General features: G+C 39.8%; 2 protein-coding genes across 2 annotated transcripts; both read right to left on the reverse strand.

Moving 5' to 3' along the window:
• Positions 1-3,007: 3,007 nt before the first annotated feature.
• Positions 3,008-6,203, reverse strand: LOC122672181. Its single transcript, XM_043869678.1, has 2 exons — positions 5,579-6,203; positions 3,008-3,150 (listed from the first exon to the last, which is right to left on the reverse strand). The coding sequence occupies exons 1-2, from the start codon at positions 6,201-6,203 to the stop codon at positions 3,008-3,010; spliced, it is 768 nt and encodes a 255-aa protein (XP_043725613.1).
• A 13,869-nt stretch (positions 6,204-20,072) lies between these two features.
• On the reverse strand, positions 20,073-21,473 carry LOC122672182. Its single transcript, XM_043869679.1, has 2 exons — positions 20,891-21,473; positions 20,073-20,794 (listed from the first exon to the last, which is right to left on the reverse strand). Exons 1-2 carry the CDS (start codon positions 21,471-21,473, stop codon positions 20,073-20,075), a joined length of 1,305 nt encoding a protein of 434 aa, XP_043725614.1.
• Positions 21,474-21,703: the final 230 nt, after the last annotated feature.

A 21,703-nucleotide genomic window follows, 5' to 3' on the forward strand; every position in this document is an offset into this window, starting at 1 on the left:
GATGGTAATGGATAGTGCAATTGTAATCTTTCATCAATTTCAACCATTGCCCTTGCCTCATATTGAGCTCCTTCTATATAAAGAAGTACTTGAGACTCTTATGGTCACTGTATATCTCGTTCTTTTCTCCATAGAGGTAATGCCGCTAGATTTTCAGAGAGAAGATTACAGCTGCAGGCTCTAGATCGTGAGTTGGGTAGTTCTTTTCATAATCCTTCAATTGTTGAGAAGCATATGCCACCACCTTCCCGTCTTGCATTAATACACAACCCAAACCCAATTTGGATGCGTCACTGTAAATCACCATCCCTCCAGTGCCCTTTGAAATGGTAAGCACTGGAGCGGAAACCAATCTTTGCTTCAACTCTTGGAAGCTCTTCTCACAATAATTGGTTCACTCGAACTTCACTCCCTTACGGGTCAGTCGAGTCATCAGAGCCGAAAGTCTCAAGAAGTTCTCAATGAACCTCCGACAATAGCCGGCCAGCCCAAGAAGCTTCGGATGTTTGCAGCACTCTTCGGAACCTCCTAGTCCACCACTTCCTTCACCTTCCCAGGGTCGACCTCTATACCCTTGGCTGAGACGATGTGCCCTAAGAATGCCAATTGATGTAGCTAGAATTCGCATTTGCTGAACTTGGAGTACAATTGTTTCTCCCTTAAATGCTGCAGTACCAACCGAAGGTGATCGGCATGCTCCGCTTCGTACTTCAAATATATCAAGAGATGTTAACATACTTGTCTAATACATCATGGAATACCCGATTCATCAACTCCATGAATGTAGCTGGTGCATTGGTCAATCCGAAGGACATGACTAAGAATTTGAAGTGACTGTAGCGAGATCTGAAGGTTATCTTGCTAATGTCACTCTCTCTGATTTCAGTTGGTGGTAGTCCGATCTAAGATCGATCTTCGAAAATACGTTAGCACGCTGTAACTGATCAAAGAAGTCATCGATCCTGGGTAAAGGGTATCGATTCTTAATAGTCAATTTATTAAGCTCACGGTAGTCAATGCACATCTTTATGCTACCGTCCTTCTTCTTCCTTCATAAACAAAACTGGCGCTCCCCAGGGAGATCCACTGGGTCTTATAAACCCCTTCTTCAATAGATCCTAGAGCTACTCTTGTAACTCCTTCAATTTGATGGGCACCATTCTATATGGTGCCTTTGACACAGGGAACACACCGGGAATCAAGTCAATCACGAATTTGGACTCACAATCCGGTGGCAACCGAGTCAAGTCTTCCTGACAGACATCTAGGAATTCCCTAACCACGTTGATTTCTTTAAGTGGTCGGACCTTCGCCTCAACATCTAACATCGATGCCAGATAGCATTGACACCCTTCGCTCATCTGCTTCTAGACCTATAGCACAGAGATGATAAGTTTCTTGGGTTTCTTTCTCTCGCAACCCTTGAATTCAAACTGTACACCCCTCTTTGGTTTGAATAGTATCTTTCTCTCAGCGCAGATTAGGTTAGCTCCATACTTGGATAACCAATCCATGCCCAGAATCACATCAAAGTCTCTCATATTTAACTCTATTAACCGTGCTATCATCCCTCTATCGTTTACTCAAACTTGACAAGGTTCATATATTAAATCAAGCCCCACTATGCTGCCCATGGGTGTACTAACTGTCAAGCCTTGTGTCATTTGCCTCGGTTCGGTGGTTATCTTCCTTGCAAATGAGGGTGATATAAATGAGTGCGAAGCTCTAGAATCAAATAATGCATAGGCAGGCTGTGAACATATGGAAACCACTCCTGACATGCACCAACACATACCAATTATACTAACAAAATTCTCACAAGCATGCATTAGTTTTTGGGTTAGGTATAATACCTGTGATGATGCTAGGATCTGCCTGAGCCTCCTCATTGGTAATTGAATAAACATGGCCCTGTTGTCGGTTGCCTGGTGGAGGAGGAAGAGGGCGACCAGCAAGCTGCGGTTAAGGTGCTCTGGGAGGTAAGGTAGCTGGAGGACCTCCTTGCCTAGAGTGTGGGCGCTCCCTAGCCATTCTTCAGACTATGTTCTATCCCTTGAACACCATCCAAAAGAAGACTAACCTTCCTTACGGACGGATGCTTATGACCATCTTCAAGCACTTTCATGTGAATTTTGAGGATGAGGACAAATCAGTTTTTGCCAAGGGCCCTCTTGATCATCGTTCCATTGGTTGGATGAGTGTTAAGGTTGATACCTATAGTGATGGGGAACCCATTCCTCTAGTGCGGGGTTATGGCACTAGGGTCCCTTATCGCCATGGCACTAATGAGGCCTCCTCTTCTGCTGTCCCATCACTACCTACTAAGAGCGACACCGACAGGCTCCAAGCTGCTATTGGATAGTTAGGTGTTAACATGAACCAAGGGTTTGCCAACATATGAGGACATTTTGCCATATACGATAGCCACTTCGAAAGGATTGAGAAGGACATTCAGGATATCAATACCCATTTGCACAATGAGGGATATGATGAGAAGGATGACAGGGGATAGCAATAACGTGATGGAACGCTAGGAACCACAACATCGTTTAACATTTTTCTTTTATATAAGTACTTTTGTTGTCCTAGTGTTGCTTTGTTCCCTAGTCTATATAAGAACTTGAAGTGTATTTGTCACGCCCCTATCTTGAGCTTATGCCACAAGCACAGTCAAGAGGGTGATTGGGATGTACACGTCACCCCAAACCTGCCAAAATCGACGACACAGTGTCTTGGCGCATGATAATCTCCCAAGGCCCACCCAATAATTACATTGAGCAAAAAGGAAATACAATTCCAATATATATCAGAGTCATGATAAGCGGAAGCATTAATTACATAAGCAGTTATAGTATGTTCAGCCATCTAAGTGATAATATAGTAATAGTACTAACATCGGCTAACCATGACATAACTACTCAAAATATAGTAAGTTATTACAAAGAGAGTTTATAACGGGCTCGACACCCCAAAAGAATTTAAAGATAGGGAGATATCCCTAAAAGTATCAATGCCCATAGGCACAATCATCGCAGGGGCAACCGTCGCCGTGTTCCTCCGACACGTAACCAGGTTCCTCTGTACCAATACCATCATAGTCTGAAGACTGTACATCCAGACTAGCCAAGTAACCACCATCTACATCAAAATCTAAAAGTTGTGTACACAGGGGGTTAGCTCCACTGAGTTAGTGAGGGGAAAGGGGAGTGCACATACATACAATCACACATAGTCAATGATGCATGAAATGTTAATTTCATATTTTTCCACCTAGCAAGCAATCTAAGTCATGGCATATACTACTGTGATAACTCAGAAGACACTGAGGGTCACTTATCCTATCACCCCAGTGAAACCTCAATTATCACATGGGACCTGCGCCGGTAGAAGCCATCATGACCACCCAGTGGCAGATCCCGATAGCCATCACTACCCCTGTCCTGGCCTCTCCCACCTCCACAGACCACAGGTGCTCAGGCTATCCAACACCTAAACCCTTATTGGCAAGGGTCGTAGCATAGGGTACAGTAGATCCTAACCACAGATATACTATATGCATTTCTATCATCCCGAGAAGTATTTCGGGTGCATCAACGTCCCATTCCATCTAGTACCCGGGTACCAGCACAGCATGACGCATACAGACCAGGATGACAAACAAATAATTATAATATTTATAAGAACACGGGGTTCCAGTACCAGTGTAACCTGCACCATAACTCAATATCGTAATATAAAGCATCATGCTCACATCTTATCAAATTATATCCACAGGTTTCATAGGCAAAATGCAACATGGCAAAAATGAATATAAACACAGAATTCAACATATAATTCTAACTAATGCATCCCTATAAATATATATCAATCCCAATCATCACCCAAAGTCCACTCACCGATTGCTTGATTGTCCACCGGGGTGTTTGGAAAGGTTTGTTCTAAGGCACGTACTCCCATATAGATTCTAAAGTCTGAGAAAGCATGGGAACGGTGTTAGAAGTATATAGATGAGTCCCACAAAAGATCCCAACAAAAGAATGTGATTTGGGCCAAGACAGCAGGAACGGATGAAGGAACAGAACCAAACGGGTGAATTCGGTCATGGATCCACCCAGGTCATGCCCAGAAAATGAATGGAACGGACTCACGGGCGGATGCGGAACATGAGTCTGCTCTTAGATCCGCTCCAACCCTGAGACACGCCTGAGAGCAACTTAAGGATTCTGGGTTTCGGGCAGATTCACATAGGTGGGTCCGCTCGTAACTCTGCTCCGGAGGAGACCCTTATTAGGTTGAACGGATACACGACAGTGAGTCTAGTAGTTCGTCCGCTGCCCCTCATTTGAACAGCTGCAAAGAGCATCACTTCCAGACCTTCATTTATGAATCCATTAGAGTCCTGGGGTAGGGAATATGAGCTCAGACCTTCGTTAGAGGTCCAATACATGAAGTCCAACAAGAATCATATAGGGTTTAATGGACTTGGATCCATTCCCAAGGTTTCTTTCAAACCTAAGCTAGGGTTAGAATGTTTGAACAGCATAAACTCATTCAAAAGCCATAAATGCACTAAAGAGGAGAATAGAGGCTTCAAAGGGAGAAATTTATGAGGTTCCATGGATTCTCAAGAGAACCCCCCAAGCTTGGAACCGATCTCCAAACCCAGAAATGGAAGAGAGGAAGAGGTAGGTGAGGCCATTACCTTAAGTTGAACCAATCGATGTCCTCCACCTCCACAGCCTCTCAAGCCCTTCTTCTCCAAGCCTTCAATGCTCCCTCAGCTCCACGGTTTGGGTAGGTAGAGAAGTAATGAGGTTTGAGGGTTAAGTTTTGGTCTTAAAACTAATCTCCCTCCTAAGGTCTGTTTGGCCTGGAGCTTAATGAGCCAAAACTCTTTAAAAGACTTACTTAGCCCATGGGTCCACCAAATGGCAACCTCCAAGGAAAGACAAGGATGAGGCCAACCTTGTCCAACAGACTAAACTAGGGTGCCCGAGGCACGGGGTGTAGGTCCCACACAAGGAAAACACATAAAACCCAAAGACAGTACGGGCGGACTAACGGACGGATGCAATGCTGATGAATCCGCTCATGCGTCCGCTGCTACTATAAGGGCAACAGCAAAAGGGAAAAGGGTCGGGCTTTGACCAACACTTCAGGGTCGACTAGAGTAAGAGACAATATCATTTACAAGATTAAAGCTTACCCCTTGACCATCACGACGTGTCCTTCGTGATCCCAAATAGCTTCCCAATCGCAATACTAAGCTCATCGCCAAAGTAGGTATCTAACTATGGGGACACAGGGTAAGCCTTTCGATACTCCTCACTTTGTGAACTCGTGCTGGGAGGATGATCGATGAAATCACCATCGATAAATCTTCCCCACTGCTAGTTAAGGAACCTCTCTTCCACCGGTAGGCCCGTGATGTGGTCAACGATCTTGTGGCTAGGTTTGACCACAAGTGAAAATAACTCGCTAGAATAACACGAGAGAGAATATTATTAAATAATAAATTCGGGCACGGGAGTAACATCCTCCCCACCTTACAAAAATTTTGTCCTCGAAATTATCGTACCTTGTAGAAATCCCAGGAAAGGGTATTTCGCTCGCATTTCCACCTCGGCTTCCCAGGAAGCTTCTTCTTCTAAGTGGTTACACCACTTTACTTTCACATAATGGATGGGTTGGTTGCGGAGATTCACCACCTTACTGTCTAGAATCTTCTCAGGCTGTTCCTTATATGACATGTCTGCCGCCAACTCTGGTGGTTCCTGAGATAGGATATGACTGGGGTCATGCACATACTTCCGCAACATAGATATGTGAAAGGCATCGTGTACGCCGTCGAGAGATGGTGGGAGTGCTAACCAATAAGCCACCGGTCCAACCTTGGCAAGAATCTCATAAGGCCCAATATACATTGGGCTTAATTTACCCTTCTTACTGAACCGCATCACCCCTTTCGTAGGCGACACCTTGAGAAATACTTTATCACCAACGAGGAACTCCAGATCCTTTTGCCGTTGATCGGCATAGCCCTTTTGCCTAGACTGGGCAGCTTTAATTCTCTCCCGGATCAAATCCACTTTTTCACAGGTTGCTTGTATCAGTTCTGACCCAAGAATGCGCCGCTCACCTACTTCATCCCAGCACAAGGGTGTCCGGCACTTCTTCCCATACTGTGCCTTAAAAGGGGCCATCCCAATAGTAGCTTGGTAACTGTTGTTATAGGCGAACTCAATAAGCGAGATGTGCTCATCCCAGCTGCCCTGCATATCAATGGCGCAAGCTCGAAGCATGTCTTCCAATGTCTGTATTGTCCTTTTCGACTGACCATCAGTCTGAGGATGTGTTTGAGTTAACATAATATCGTAAGCGTACGGATCAATCGTAGCTACGGGTCGAACACAGGGAGATATACGCTATCCTATTTTACTCACTTTAAATTAATGCAAAGTGAACCAAATTAAAGTGTTAAATTAAACTAATTAAACTAACAAATTAACACATCCTAACTCATAAATATTTAATGAATTAAATTGGCGTCCTAACACATATCCATCTAACCTATCAAACTAATGCGGATTGGAAGGGATAAATTGCAGCCACACATCACAACCACATAAAAAAATAAAAGAAATAGAGGGAGAAGAAGAAGAAGAATGAGATGGAAGAAGAGAGGGAGAATGAGTTTAAGAGTTTAGAGAGTAAAAACCTGGATACTTGAACAAACCTTGCATAACTTCTTCTTCTAAATCTCCAAGTCTTGTCATCAACTTAGGAACTTAGACTAGAAAGCTTGAAACTAAACTAGAATTATTACAACCATATTGATGACATAAAATTAAAGCATGAATCAAAAGCATTACAACCATGGAATTGAAAGCATGAAATCAAACTAGAACTTAGAAAGCCAAAAACTATAAGAAGAGAAGAAGAAATTCCACTAATTAATTGAACTAAAAATTGAATTAAAACTAAACTAAAACTAACTTAAAAACTAAACTAGAACTAACCTATTACAACCCAAAGGGCAAGGGGTATTTATAGGGGGAAGGGAGAAGAGAGAAGAGGGAAGTGGTAGGAGAAATATTCCCTAAGAAAAGAGAATATTTTCTTCTCCTTCCTCCTTTACATTGCCTTGAATCCCAAGAAAAAGAAAAAAATGGAAACTAAGAGAAATAAAAATCCTAGCTACATAAACTTTCTATTTCTAGAAAAATAACTTTCTAGTTCTAACTTATGCTTCCTTTTCTTTGTAGATATCTTCTCCAAGCAATGAGATCAAAGCATCTTTGACCTTTCAACTTTCCATAGATGAGAGAATATCTTTTAAAAGAAATCTATCCCAAGTAGAATTCTAAAAGTGCTCTTGAAAAGTTGGAGGAGAGAGAGAGCAAGGGTGATGACTAGGATTCCACTCACAATTAATGAAATGTCAAATCTATCCTTAAAAAACGTGGAACATGGGATGCTTATATGGGTCTCATTGTTGTATTTCTTACAAAAAATCACCCAAAATAGACCCAAATTTCGTCCAATTTGGAATTCGGGAGCCTAAGATATCTCAAGTTTAAGTTGGACTGCTCCAGAGCCTTCCAAACGGAATCTTTTGACTGACAGAAAGATAACTTCTAATAATTGCATTAAGGCTCCTGGAATCCTAACTTCTGCTTTACTTTGTCCCCGGCCAACTGTCAATAATTATAAATAAACCCCTATCCACGGAAATGACCGTAACTTCTTCGTTTCAACTCGGAATCAAGTGTAGTTTGAACCATTGCGAAGCTGACTTGATGGGCTATGCATCCATACTATTAACACCTTAAAATTATGCTAAGGGGCCCACTGTACTCATGTTCAAATTTAACTAATTGGCATGATTCTTTCAGTGCTCAATCCAAACTTTATTTTCTCGACTCGTGGGCGCTTCCGGCTATTCTTAGCATCTTTTGCTCCATTTTCACAAGAATTCACCTAAAACCTGAAAAGCACAAGAAAGCACTGAAGTAACTCTGTCCAATGTGGTAAATTGTATGCTTTATGCCCTAAGATTTCACACATAAATGTGCCCATCAGGATGGAAGGCAGTGCTAAAGCTCAACAGGGTACCCATAGATCTCTGGAATCTACCCTAGAATTTGGAAGTGAACTTGGGATCCCGATCTGAGATAATGCTGACTGGAACTCCATGTAGGCGGACCATGTTATCAATGTACAAATGGGCCAATTTATCCATAGAGTAGGTGACTTTGATGGGGATAAAATGTGTCATCTTTGTCAACCTATCCACAATGATCCATATAGCATCAACGCCCTGAGGCGTGCGGGGTAATCCTGTGATGAAGTCCATAGTAACATGCTCCCATTTCCATTCCAGCACTAGCAATGACTGTAATAGTCCATAGGGACATTGTCTATCTGCCTTCACTTGTTGACAAGTGAGGCACCGGGCTACATACTCAGCTACATCCCTCTTCATCTCACTCCACCAATAATGTCCTTTCAGGTACATCTTAGTACTACCTGGGTGAATCGAGTAAGGGGATTCATGTGCTTCTATCAATACTTGCTTCCTTAGCTGATCATCCTTGGGGACACATAGACGATCTCTAAACATGAGGACGCCACTATCGGTCAATGTGAAGTCTAGATCACACTGCGCGTTACCCTGGATAGCTTCAATAATTTCCTTACAGTGTTCATGTGAAGCTTGAGCGGCCTTAATCTTTTCAACCAAAGTTGATTGTATGGTTAAAGATGCTAAGGATAGAGTAACATCCTCTACCAATAATTCTAGATCCAATTTTCTAGCTTCTTCTATAAGCTCCTTGCTAACAGCCAGCGATGCGATAGATAAGGTCTGTGATTTTCGACTGAGAGCATTGTAAATTCACATAGAGGGGGGTGAATAGGTGAAGCTAGTGAAAATAGTGCAAAAATAAAATAATTGATAAAACAAAGCAAATAAATTACGAAAGTAACACAATCATTTTATAGTGGTTCGACCAAATATGCCGACGTCCACTCCTCTCACCTTAGAGAGAATTCCACTAAAAAGAATCTTGAGAATGAGCAAGAGAACTCATACAACTTTTGATTAGGAGCAAGAGGACTCACACCACCATCTACTCTTGATTGATGAGCAAGAGGACTTAACACATTTAACTACTCTTGATTTCGAGCAAGAGGACTCACAACATATAATAAAAAGAACTTTACTAAGTAAGGATTACCTAAACCTTAGTGAATGTGTAGCTAACTTCCACTTTGAAGCTTCAATGCTAAGTGAATATAATTAGCTAGAGAGGGAAGTGAACTTGAATGCTTTGATGAATGAATGCTTCAACACTTTGAATGTTCAAGTTCGAATGCCTTTGCGATGCTTTTAATTAGTCTTAATTGATTGTCATTAGTTCAAATGAGCTTACCTATTTATAGGCAAAGGTGCTCAAAGCATCTAAGGTTCATTGCCATTTTAGGATATAATTCTGTCCTAATCCGGTATGCCGTTTCTCAATTCGGTATGCCGGATCATGGAATCTATTCATTGTCAAACGACTAATTCCCAACAGACATATTGCAATTCGGTATGTTGGATCTGATTCGGTATGCCGGATCAGATGTAGCACATTCCGATTGCTCTCTGTGAGCAAACCCTGAGATTACAAACAAATAGGTTAAGATGGATTCGGCATGTCGGATTAGGATTCGGTATGCCGGATCAGCTGATTTTGCTGAAAATGGCTAAGTCCATGTTTGGACAAGTATGGGGCCATTAGCTTAGGTTAGGTCCATGTAAAAACACCTCTTAGGGTCACTCTACATGTATGCATGCGTGAGTGTGTGCATTACAAATGGACTTAAATTTTAACTATATCTTAATACAAAAACATTGAACACATGCTTATAAAAACTCTTGTAGTTGAGATGCTTGATCATGGTCTTTGAACATAGTACTTCTCTTAGTCTTTTTCTTCACACCATGCTTTAATACTTTGTCTAGGTTCAATAATGTTGTGAAAGCTCCCCCTTACTTGATGCTTATTTCTTGTAAGGTCTTTATACAATAAAACACAAGTTAGTTCAACTAACTTATTTGTTATCATCAAAACCATATAAGGTGATATGTGGATTTTACCCCAACAATCTCCCCCTTTTTGATGATGACAAATAACTTAGTACCAAATATTATAATATCAAGATAGTATCAAGAAACACACAATTTGTATTAATGAAAGACTTGCATTGACTTAATTGAAATGAAAAGGTTTACATAGCATTAGCAAAACATAGTCAAACATAAATCCAAATTCAAATTCAAAACCCAATTTCTCTCCCCCTTTGGCATGATCGAAAAGGGACAAGAGAGGAAATAACAATAAGGATCACTCTGGATGGACAGTTGGATTTTGAGAGGACATCCCTGAAAATGGAGGGATAGAGGGAATAACTCCTTGAGGTGCAACACCATGAGAGGCACCGGCTTGAGGAGTAGCTCCCGGTGTGTCAAATGGTAGATGTCCAAGATTGAATTGAATTACTGTAAGTATGCTTGCTTGTGTAGAATTAAGGGAATCAAAACCAATCTTCATCTCTTGGCGAAGAGTGGAAACATCGGCTTGAAGGTGTTGTTGTCCCATTTCAAGTTCCACCAACCGAGTGTTTGCTTTATCCATATACTCATCAATGTTGGAGATCCAATCTTGATACGCATCCGGTATAAAGCGTTGTTTACGTTGTGGACATCTAAGTGGCACATCTTCTTCATCTCCTGATTCCGTAAGAGGATCCGAAATATTGAGATTGTGAAAGGAAATTCTAGAGATGGGCTGTGAAGTTTTGGATTATTCCACTTCACGAGAGAGATCAATGTCAAAGTGATTGAAGATGATAGTGAGAAGATGACCATAAAGAAGATTGGTCTTCCGTGATGGCTTGGCAATATGTTCCATGTAACGCATCATGAAGTAAGGAAAACACATTTGATTACCGGTGAAGACACAATAAGTTAGATATGCTTGTGGAGTCAAGCACTTGGTTCGGTCTCCTCCTCTTGGAATAAGATTATGCTGAATAATATAAGATATGATATGATGAATCATCTTGAGGTGACCAATTGGAACAAAAGTTTCATTTCTTTGATATTCGATGAGAATGTTGGAATAGATGTCTTCATGATTGACTATTTCGCTGAAATTGGAGTACTTTGGATTCCAATAGATGCAAGGTCTGGTATTAGGAACTTGAAGCAAAGCAACAAGATCATCAAGTGAAAGTTCAATGGTGACGCCATTGACAAAAGAAGTGAGTTTCAATTCTTCGGCCATCCCACTAAAGCGGAGATTGTTATAAAAATAGCGAACAAGGGTAGGGTAGCAAATCTCCGGAGGGTGAAGAAGAGATTCCCATCCTGGAGCTTGAAATAGATCTTGGAGATGAATACCTTCAAATGAAGCGGTGTCAACTGAACGACCTTCTTCAATTTTCCTTGAAGCGAACAACGACCAAGTAGCAAGAAACTCTTGAGAAGGAAAGTGTTGAACAAGCTGATTTTCTTGATGAGAGGCTCCTTGAGATCGAGAAAAAGTTCCCCGAATAGGAGTAAATCATCCTCCTTCTCGCCGTCCACGCTTGGAGGCGGGTTCTTCTCCGATCATAGGTGCTTTTCCTCTTTGACTCATATTGAATAATAGTGAAGAATATGAGAGAGAGAGTGTAAATTTGAGTATTGGAGTAAATCACACTTGCTTGGGGTTAATAATTGATGAATAGTAAAAAGTACTGCCAAGAGAGGTGAAAAAGTGGGATATATATAGGCACAAAACAGTCAGCCAACGGCTAGAAAACAGTCACTGGACCTGATTCGGTATGCCGAATTAGGATCCGGTATACCATTTCCTGGCCAACGGCTATAAAACAGCTAGAAATTTAAACTGATTCGGTATGTCGAATCCAATAAAACAGAGTAATTACATCTGAAAGTAAAAAAACACTATGAGTGATTCGGTATGCCAAATTTGGAATCGGTATACCGAATCGGCTGTTTCAACAACAAATTCATTTTTTAAGCAAAATGTACTTTCAATTCATGAACAACCAAACTTTAATCAAAAGGTTGCATAACCCTAGGTCTCTTCTAAGAAAGCAGAACCTCTCTTCACTCAAGGGTTTGGTGAAGATATCTGCAAGTTGCTTCTCAGTCTCAATATAATTAAGACAAATTTCACCTCTTTGAGCAATATCACGTAAGAAGTGATGACGGATATCAATATGTTTAGCTCGAGAGTGTAAAATCGGATTTTTACTGAGATTAATAGCACTAGTGTTATCACATTGGATTGAGGAAGTGTCAAACTTAACTCCATAGTCTTCGAGAGTTTGCCTCATCCATAACACTTGTGCACAACATCGTCCAGCGGCGATGTATTCAGCTTCGGTGGTAGATAGAGCGACTGAATTTTACTTCTTACTAAACCACGAAACTAAGCATGATCTAAGAAAGTGACAGGTACCACTTGTACTCTTCCGATCAACATGACACCCTGTAAAGTCGGCATCAGAGAAGCTAATAAGGTTAAAATCATTGTCCATAGGGTACCATAAGCCAATGCTTGGAGTTCCTTTTAAGTACTTAAAGATTCTCTTTATAGTACTTGAATGAGATTGCATAGGTTGGGCTTGAAACCTAGCACAAGATAGACACTAAATATAATGTCCAGTCTACTAGCCGTTAGGTAGAGTAAGCTACCTATCATGCCTCGATACTTAGTTGGGTCAACTGGGATTCCATCTTCATCTTTAGACAGAGTTACAGATGTACTCATTGGAGTATTGGATGACTTCTGTCCATTGATGTCAAACTTCTTTAATAGTTCTTTAAGATACTTGGTTTGACTAATGAAAATCCCATTAGTTGTCTATTTTATTTGAAGTCCTAAAAGAATTCAATTCACCCATAAGACTCATTTCAAATTCACTACTCAGACTCTTACTAAAATCAAAACATAGAGATTCATTGGTAGAGCCAAAAATGATGTCATCTACATAAATTTGAACTAGGATTAGATCTTTATTTCTATGTTTCACAAAGAGAGTAGTATCTATCTTACCCATAATAAAACCATCATCTATCAGGAACTTACTCAGCCTGTCGTACCATGCTCTTGGAGCTTGTTTCTAGCCATAGAGAGCTTTCTTCAATTTGTAGACATAGTCAGGATGCTTTGGGTCTTCGAATCCAGGTGGTTGAATGACATGTACTTCAGTGATGAAGCCATTTAAAAATACTCACTTCACGTCCATTTGATGTAACCTGAAATTCTTATGATAAGCAAACGCAAGCAACATTCTAATAGATTCTAGTCTTGCTACAGGTGCATATGTCTCATCAAAGTCAATACCTTCCTGTTGGTTATAGCCTTGGACAACCAGTCTAGTCTTGTTTCTAATAATATTACCATCCATCAAGTTTATTTCTAAATATCCAACTTGTTCCAATAATTTTGGTGTTATATGGTCTTGGCACTAAGTCCCAAACTTGATTTCTTTCAAATTGATTGAGCTCTTCTTGCATAGAAATTATCCAATTACTATTCAAAAGTGCTTCTTTGATATTCTTGGGTTCGATGGTAGAAATGAAGGTCACATTGGAACAAACATTTTGGATTTTACTCCTAGTTTGTATACCTTTATCAAGATTTTCAATGACAAGGTCAAGAGGATGGTCTTTAACAGTTCTAATTTCTTTGGGAAGTTAATGTACTTGATCATTAGGTTCATCTAGAGTGACTTTTTCAACTCTCTTCCTAATTTCAAGTACTTCATCCTCATCATCTTCTTCTAGGTCTTTATATTTTTTTTTTGTCATGGATTCATCAAATTTAACATTCATAGATTCTTCCACAACTAGTATTCTTTTATTAAAGACTCTATAAGCTCTACTATTTGTGGAGTAGCCTAGAAAAATATCATCATCGGCCTTTTCCTCAAACTTTTCTAAGTTGTCCTTAGTGTTAAGAATAAAACATTTACAACCAAACACTTTAAAGTAATCAACTTTAGGAAGCTTATTATGGAAAAGTTCATAGGGGGTCTTTAACAAAATAGGTCTTATCAAAACTCGGTTTAACACATAACATGCTGTGTGAATAGCTTCTGTCCAAAAATACTTAGGCAATGAGTACTCATTGAGCATTGTCCTAGCCATTTCTTGGATAGTTCTATTCTTCCTTTCAACCACACCATTAGATTGTGGCATTCTAGGAGCCGAAAAATTATGAGTTATACTTTGTTTTCAACAAAACTCCCCAAATTCGTCTATATTGTCAAATTCACTGCCATGATCGCATTTGATAGAGATAATCATGTAACCCTTCTGATTTTGTACTCTCTTACAAAGAGACACAAATTCTTCAAAAGCATCATTTTTATGCTTGAGAAAGAGGGTCCAGGTGAAACGAGAGTAGTCATCTACAATTACAAATATATACTTCTTATCTTCTAGGCTTGTGGTTTGGATAGGTCCAAACAAATCAAGGTGAAGTAGTTGCAAAGGTCTTGATGTAGCAACAAAATTTATAACCTTATGAGATACCTTTGTAAGTTTATTTCTTTGACATGCTCCACATGTGTGTTGCTTATCAAAGTTCAACTTAGGTAGGTTTCTCACCAAATTTTTTGAGGATAGGGATCTAATAGTCTTAGAATTAATGTGTCCCAACTTTCTATGCCATAAAATAACATCATCAAATTTAAAAATAAGACATGCATTAACAGAATTTACACTAAATATACAAGTGTACACATTATTCTTCTTACAACCCTCAAGAATCACATTATCTTTTGAATCATTGATCTCACATTTAGAGGCATTAAAATTTACAAAATATCCAATGTTGCATAGTTTACTTACACTAAGTAAATTGTACTTGAGGTTATCAACTACACTGACGTTAGAAATCACTGTACCTCCAAACTTGATCGATCTATTTTCGATGATTATATCTTTGTTGTTGTCTCCAAAGGATACCCATCCTCCTTTTTGCTTCTTGAGCTCGGAGAACAACTTTGGGTTAAAAGTTATATGTTTTGAGCAGCCACTGTCAATGCATCATTCCATGTTGCTCTACAAAATAAGAGATACTCAATAAATTTTTGGTCCCCATTGAGAGTTGGGTTCATAATTGTTAGTATCATACATTCCTCTTGGTTTTCAAACCATTTGGTTACCATTTTCTTTTTGGTTCTCATACCAATTTGTGTATGATTGAGGTTTCCAAGGTTTTTGGCTTTGAGGTGCTTTATAGGGTCCTTGGTTCTTAGGTGATCTTTGTACTTTTGGTGGGGTTCTAGTTGAGCTTTGCCTATTAGGATAACTTCTCCTATTTTTGGTCCCCATTGAGAGTTGGGTTCATAATTGTTAGTATCATACATTCCTCTTGGTTTCCAAACCATTTGGTTACCATTTTCTTTTTGATTCTCATACCAATTTGTGTATGATTGAGGTTTCCAAGGTTTTTGGCTTTGAGGTGCTTTATAGGGTCCTTGGTTCTTAGGTGGTCTTTGTACTTTTGGTGGGGTTCTAGTTGAGCTTTGCCTATTAGGATAACTTCTCCTATTTTAATCATTATAGGGTCTTTTAGGATGAAAGAAAGATTGGTCCATGTGACGACATTCCCAAATGATATATCCTTTCTTATTGTAATTATTACAAACAATCACTTGAGGAATATTTGAGGTCTTCCTATTGAGATTGGTGTTCTTGGATTGAGAACTTTTCTTTCTAATGTAGCATTCCTCAATAGAGTGTCCTTTCTTTTTGCAATAGTTGTAATACTTATTCTTCTTTACCTTCTTACTTCCTATTTTACTTGAACTTGCCTCTTTGGTTTGATTTGAACTTTTGTTCACATCATAGCCTACCCCTTCTTTGTTGAAAGGTGTTTTGGAGGCATTTCCAAGTGGAATATCAAGAGTTTTCTTACCATTTGTGAATGACTCTAGGGCTTTACACAATTTCTCCTTTTCTTCTTCTAAGTTGTTCACTTGAAAAGTTAGGAATGTGTTTTGGTCTTTAAGAGTGTTGATCTCATTCAAGAGATTCTTTTTTGTGGTTGCTAGTTCCAAACTATTTTGATAGAGATCTTCAAAAGGCTCTTCTAGCTCCAAAAAATCTTTATCTTTATGAGATGGAGAAGTGTGGGTTACCTCATTTTGAGATTCTTCATCTTCAGTAGCCATGAGTGCGAGATTGATTTGTTCTTCTTCATCTTGAGATACTTCGTCATCTTCTTCTTCATTGCTTAAATCAAGAGTGTGTTCAGCTTTGTAGGCCTTTTTGTACTTCTTCATTTTGGGACTATGTCCCTTAAAATGTCCTATTTTTCTACACTCATAACAAATAATATCTTTGGAAGAGGAGTCAGTGACATCTTTTGAAAGACTCTTACCTTTCTGATCTTTTGAGAATCTCCTTTTATTGAATGATGTCTTGTCTTTATTCTTTATGAACCTTGAAAACTTTTTGGTAAGATACGTAATTTCGTCCTTGGAAAACTCTTCTTCATCATCACTTATTTCATAAGATTTGAAAGCCACAACTTTCTTCTTTGGTTCCTTAGGCTCATCTTCCTTGGTGTCAAGTTTAAGCTCCATTTCATGAGTTTATGGAGATCCCAAAAGCTCATCTAGGCTTAGCTTGTCTATGTCTTTCGACTCTTTGATTGTCGTAGTCTTAGGTCTTCATTCTTTTGAAAGAGATCTCAATATCTTTCAGACATTTTCTCCATTAGAATAAACTTTTCCTAAACCCTTCAGCTAGTTCACAATATTAGTAAAACGAGTAAATATTGCATAGATATCTTCATCATTTTTCATTTTGAATAATTCATACTCGTTTACAAGCATATCGATTTTAGATTGTTTGACTTCAGATGTACCTTCATAGGTAACAACTAACTTGTCAAACATCTCCTTGGCGGAGTCATACATGCAAGTTCTATTGTATTCCTTTTCTTCTAGAGTACATTGAATATAGCTTATAGCTACAAAGTTGAGTTGCATCTTTCCTTTTTTTAGCAGGGGTCCATTCTTCTTTGGGCTTATCTATGGTATTTGGTCCATTTTTTATGACTTCCCTTGCATCGATATTGTTGGCACAAACGAAGTTCTTGAAGCGATTCTTCCAATAGGAAAATCCTTCACCTTCAAAGAAAGGTGATCAGGTAATATTGTATCCTTCAACCTTACGATTGACAGAGGATCACATGGTCTTTACTCTTAGTTGGATTGAGAACAATCACGGTCTTGAGCTCCCTCTCCGATACCAAATGTAAATTCACCTAGAGGGGAGGATGAATAGGTGAAGCTAGTGGAAATAGTGCGGAAATAAAACAATTGATAAAATAAAGCAAATAAATTTCGAAAGTAACACAATCGTTTTATAGTGGTTCAGCCAAATATGCCTACGTCCACTCCTCTCACCTTAGAGAGAATTCCACTAAAAAGAATCTTAAGAATGAGCAAGAGAACTCGTACAACTCTTGATTAGGAGCAAGAGGACTCACACTACCAACTACTCTTGATTGACGAGCAAGAGGACTCAACACATTTAACTACTCTTGATTTCGAGCAAGAGGATTCACAACATATAATAAAGAGAACTTTACTAAGTAAGGATTACCTCAACATTAGTGAATGTGTAGCTAACTTCCACTTTGAAGCTTCAATGCTATGTGAATATAATTATCTAGAGAGGGAAGTGAACTTGAATGCTTTGATGAATGAATGCTTCAACACTTTGAATGTTCAAGTTCGAATGCCTTTGCGATGCTTTTGATTAGTCTTAATTGATTGTCATTAGTCCAAATGAGCTTACCTATTTATAGGCAAAGGTGTTCAAAGCATCTAAGGTTCATTACCATTTTAGGCTATAATTCTGTCCTAATCCGGTATGCCATTTTCCAATTCGGTATGCCGGATCATGGAATCTATCCATTGTCAAACGGCTAATTCCCAACAAACATATTGCAATTCGGTATGCTGGATTTGATTCAGTATGTCGGATTCTCAATTCGGTTTGCTGGATCAGATGTAGCACATTCCGGTTGTTCTCTGTAAGCAAACCCTGAGATTGCAAACAAATAGGTTAAGATGGATTCGGCATGCTGGATTAGGATTCGGTATGCCGGATCAGCTGATTTTGCTGAAAATGGCTAAGTCCATGTTTGGACAAGTGTGGGGCCATTAGCTTAAGTTAGGTCCATGTAAAAACACCTCCTAGGGTCACTCTACATGTATGCATGCGTGAGTGTGTGCATTATAAATGGACTTAAACTTTAATTACATCTTAATACAAAAACATTGAACACATGCTTATAAAAACTCTTGTATTTGAGATGCTTGATCATGATCTTTGAACATAGTCCTTCTCTCAGTCTTTTTCTTCATACCATACTTTGATACTTTGTCTAGATTTAATAATGTTGTGAAAGCTCCCCCTTACTTGATGCTTATTTCTTGTAAGGTCTATATACAGTAAAACACAAGTTAGTTCAACTAACTTATTTGTTATCATCAAAATCATATAAGGTGATGTGTGGATTTTACCCCAACAAGCGTCAACTACCACATTTGATTTGCCTAGGTGGTAGTGATTGGTGCAGTCATAATCCTTCATGAGCTCCAACCAACGCCTCTGTCTCATATTAAGTTCCTTTTGAGTAAAGAAATATTTGAGGCTTTTATGGTCACTGTAGATCTCACTTTTCTCTCCATATAAGTAGTGTCTTTAGATCTTCAGAACAAAGACCACAGCCGCGAACTCTAAATCATGAGTCGAGTAATTCCTCTCATATTCCTTCAACTGACGAGAAGTGTAGGCCACCACTTTATCGCCTTACAGTAAAACACAAGTTAGTTCAACTAACTTATTTGTTATCATCAAAACCATATAAGGTGATGTGCGGATTTTATCCCAATAAGCGTCAGCTACCACATTTGCTTTGCCTGGGTGGTAGTGAATGGTGCAGTCATAATCCTTCATGAGCTCCAACCAACGCCTCTGTCTCATATTAAGCTCCTTTTGAGTAAAGAAATATTTAAGGCTTTTATGGTCACTGTAGATTTCACTTTTCTCTCCATATAAGTAGTGTCTTTAGATCTTCAGAACAAAGACCATAGCCGCGAACTCTAAATCATGAGTCGGGTAATTCCTCTTATATTCCTTCAACTGATGAGAAGCATAGGCCACCACTTTATCGCCTTGCATTAACACACAGCCAAGTCCCATTTTTAACGCATCACAGTAGACTACCATCCTCCCAGTGCCATTTGGTATGGTAAGCACTGGAGCTGAAATCAGTCATTGCTTCAGGTCCTGGAAGTTCTTTTCACATTCGTCCGACCACTCGAATTTCACTCCCTTTCGGGTCAATTGAGTCATAGGAGCAGAGATTTTTGAAAAGTTCTTAATGAATCTCCTATAGTAACCGGCCAGACCAAGAAAACTATGAATGTCTGCCACATTCTTAGGTGTCTCCCAATCAACTACCAACTGTACCTTGTTGGGGTCAACTTCGATACCCTTTGCAGATACCAAATGACTTAGAAAAGCCACTTGTTGTAGCCAGAATTTGCACTTGCTAAACTTAGCATATAATTGTTTTTCTCTCAAGCGTTGAAGTACAAATCGAAGATGGTCTGCATGCACTTCTTCGCTTTTAGAGTATATCAGGATATCATCGATAAATATAATAACGTATTTATCCAACACATCATGAAACACCCTGTTCATTAACTCCATAAAAGCTGCAGGGGCATTGGTGAGTCCAAAAGACATAACCAAGAATTCGTAATGTCCATATCGTAATCTGAACGCGGTCTTACTAATGTACCTCTGATCTTCAGCTGGTGATAACCCGAGCGGAGGTCAATTTTAGAGAAGACCCTGGCACCTTGCAATTGATCAAACAAATCTTCGATCCTAGGTAATGGGTATCGATTCTTGATTGTCATCTTGTTAAGTTCACAGTAGTCGATGCATAGGCGCATACTATCATCCTTCTTCTTCACAAATAGAATAGGCACACCCCACGGGGAAACACTTGGCCTAATAAAACCCTTCTCAGTAGATCATCAAGTTGTCCTTGAAGTTCTTTCAGTTCTGATGGGGCCATTCTGTACGGTGCCTTAGACACTGGAGCAGCACCGGGTATCAGATCGATCATAAATTCTGTCTCTCGATCCGGTGGTAAGCGTGTAAGGTCTTCCAAAAAGACATCAAGGAAATCCCTCACCACACTTATTTCTTCCATCAGTGAAATCTTGGCTTCAACGTCCACTACTGAGGCTAAGTAACACTGACAGCCTTGTGCCAAGAGTTTCTGGACCTGGAGAGCTGATATGATTGGGTTCTTGGGTTCCTTACTTTTATTGCCTTTAAATATAAACTCATTTTCCTTTCCTGTCCTGAAAAGTATCTTCCTTTCTACGCAAATCATACTAGCTCCATGCATGGATAACCAGTCCATTCCCAAAATCACATCAAAATCTTTCATGTCTAGGATGATCAAACTGGCTTCGAGCCCATAGTCGCTTACTCGAACAGGGCAAGAGTGAAAGGATCGGTTAAGCTCAACTTTGCTTCCAGTTGGTGTACTAACCATCAACTTTTGCTCCAGTATGACCGGTTCGATAGGTAACTTCTTGGCAAAGGAGGGGGATACAAAGGAATGTGACGCCCCTGAGTCAAATAACACATAAGCAGGTAAGGAGCACACAGAAATCATGCCTGACAGACACCAAATAGCCAAATATAGTAAACTGAAATTAATTAATTTGACTAAGGTGGTTAGGTGTAGTACCTGTGATAACACCGGGGTCTAACAGGGCTTCCTCATGAGTAACCAAATGACTCGCCCCTGAGTCTTGCTTACTGGAGCAGGAGCAAGTGGACGTACATTAGTCCTTGTCGGGGGTGGTTTGGAAGTCGCTACCGGCCACGAACCCGATTCTCGAGATTGTGGACAATCCTTGGCCATATGGCCAGACTCCTTATAGTTGTAACATATAAGAGTCTGTGCCCCATAATGAGAAGCAGGTGCAGGTTTAGGCACTTGAGCTGAATCAGGCCTACGGAATTGAATTGGAGCGGCATTGGTATAAGACCCTCTTCTTTGAAACTTACTAGACCCCCTGGAGTCATGAGATAATATCAGCCTCTTGCCTACCTGGATGGCTCGATAATTCTCCCTCTGTTGATCTTCTATCATCTTAGCCGCTTCAACTACCTCAGCATAGGTGGGGTACTTGTGCAATACTACTATTGTACTCAAGCTAGCCCTAAGTCCTCTCTTAAACTGTCTTGCCTTCACGTCCTCAGTCTTCAAATGAGTAGGGGCAAAATAGAAGTACTCCTCAAAGAGCTGTTGGTACTCAAGGACCGATTTAGATCCTTGACTGAGGTTCATGAATTCCATTTCCTTCTTTTCTTGGAAGTTCCTTGGAAAGTAGTTCTCGAGAAAAGCTTCCTTAAATTGATTCCAAGTAGCATTGGGATATCTTGCCCAAAGGTGATCCTTCGAGGAACGCCACCATACATCCGCGTCGCCTCAGAGTTGAAAAGTAGCACATCAAATCTTCTCGAGATCATTACACGGTAATGCTTCAAAGATTCTCTCAAGATCCCTAAGCCAAGTAG

The sequence above is a fragment of the Telopea speciosissima genome, chromosome 8, assembly GCF_018873765.1.
Source record: "Telopea speciosissima isolate NSW1024214 ecotype Mountain lineage chromosome 8, Tspe_v1, whole genome shotgun sequence".
Taxonomy (NCBI): domain Eukaryota; kingdom Viridiplantae; phylum Streptophyta; class Magnoliopsida; order Proteales; family Proteaceae; genus Telopea; species Telopea speciosissima.

Bases quoted from the DNA above. Each gene is read 5' to 3' on its own strand.
- LOC122672181 (XM_043869678.1), bottom strand. From the start codon at position 6,203: ATGGCCCCTTTTAAGGCACAGTATGGGAAGAAGTGCCGGACACCCTTG. The intron at 3,151-5,578 runs GTACGATAATTT...CACAACTTTTAG, and splicing joins TTTCCTGGGATTTCTACAAG to ATTTTGATGTAGATGGTGGT.
- LOC122672182 (XM_043869679.1), bottom strand. From the start codon at position 21,473: ATGAACCTCAGTCAAGGATCTAAATCGGTCCTTGAGTACCAACAGCTC. The intron at 20,795-20,890 runs GTTAGACCCCGG...GGTGTCTGTCAG, and splicing joins GTTACTCATGAGGAAGCCCT to GCATGATTTCTGTGTGCTCC.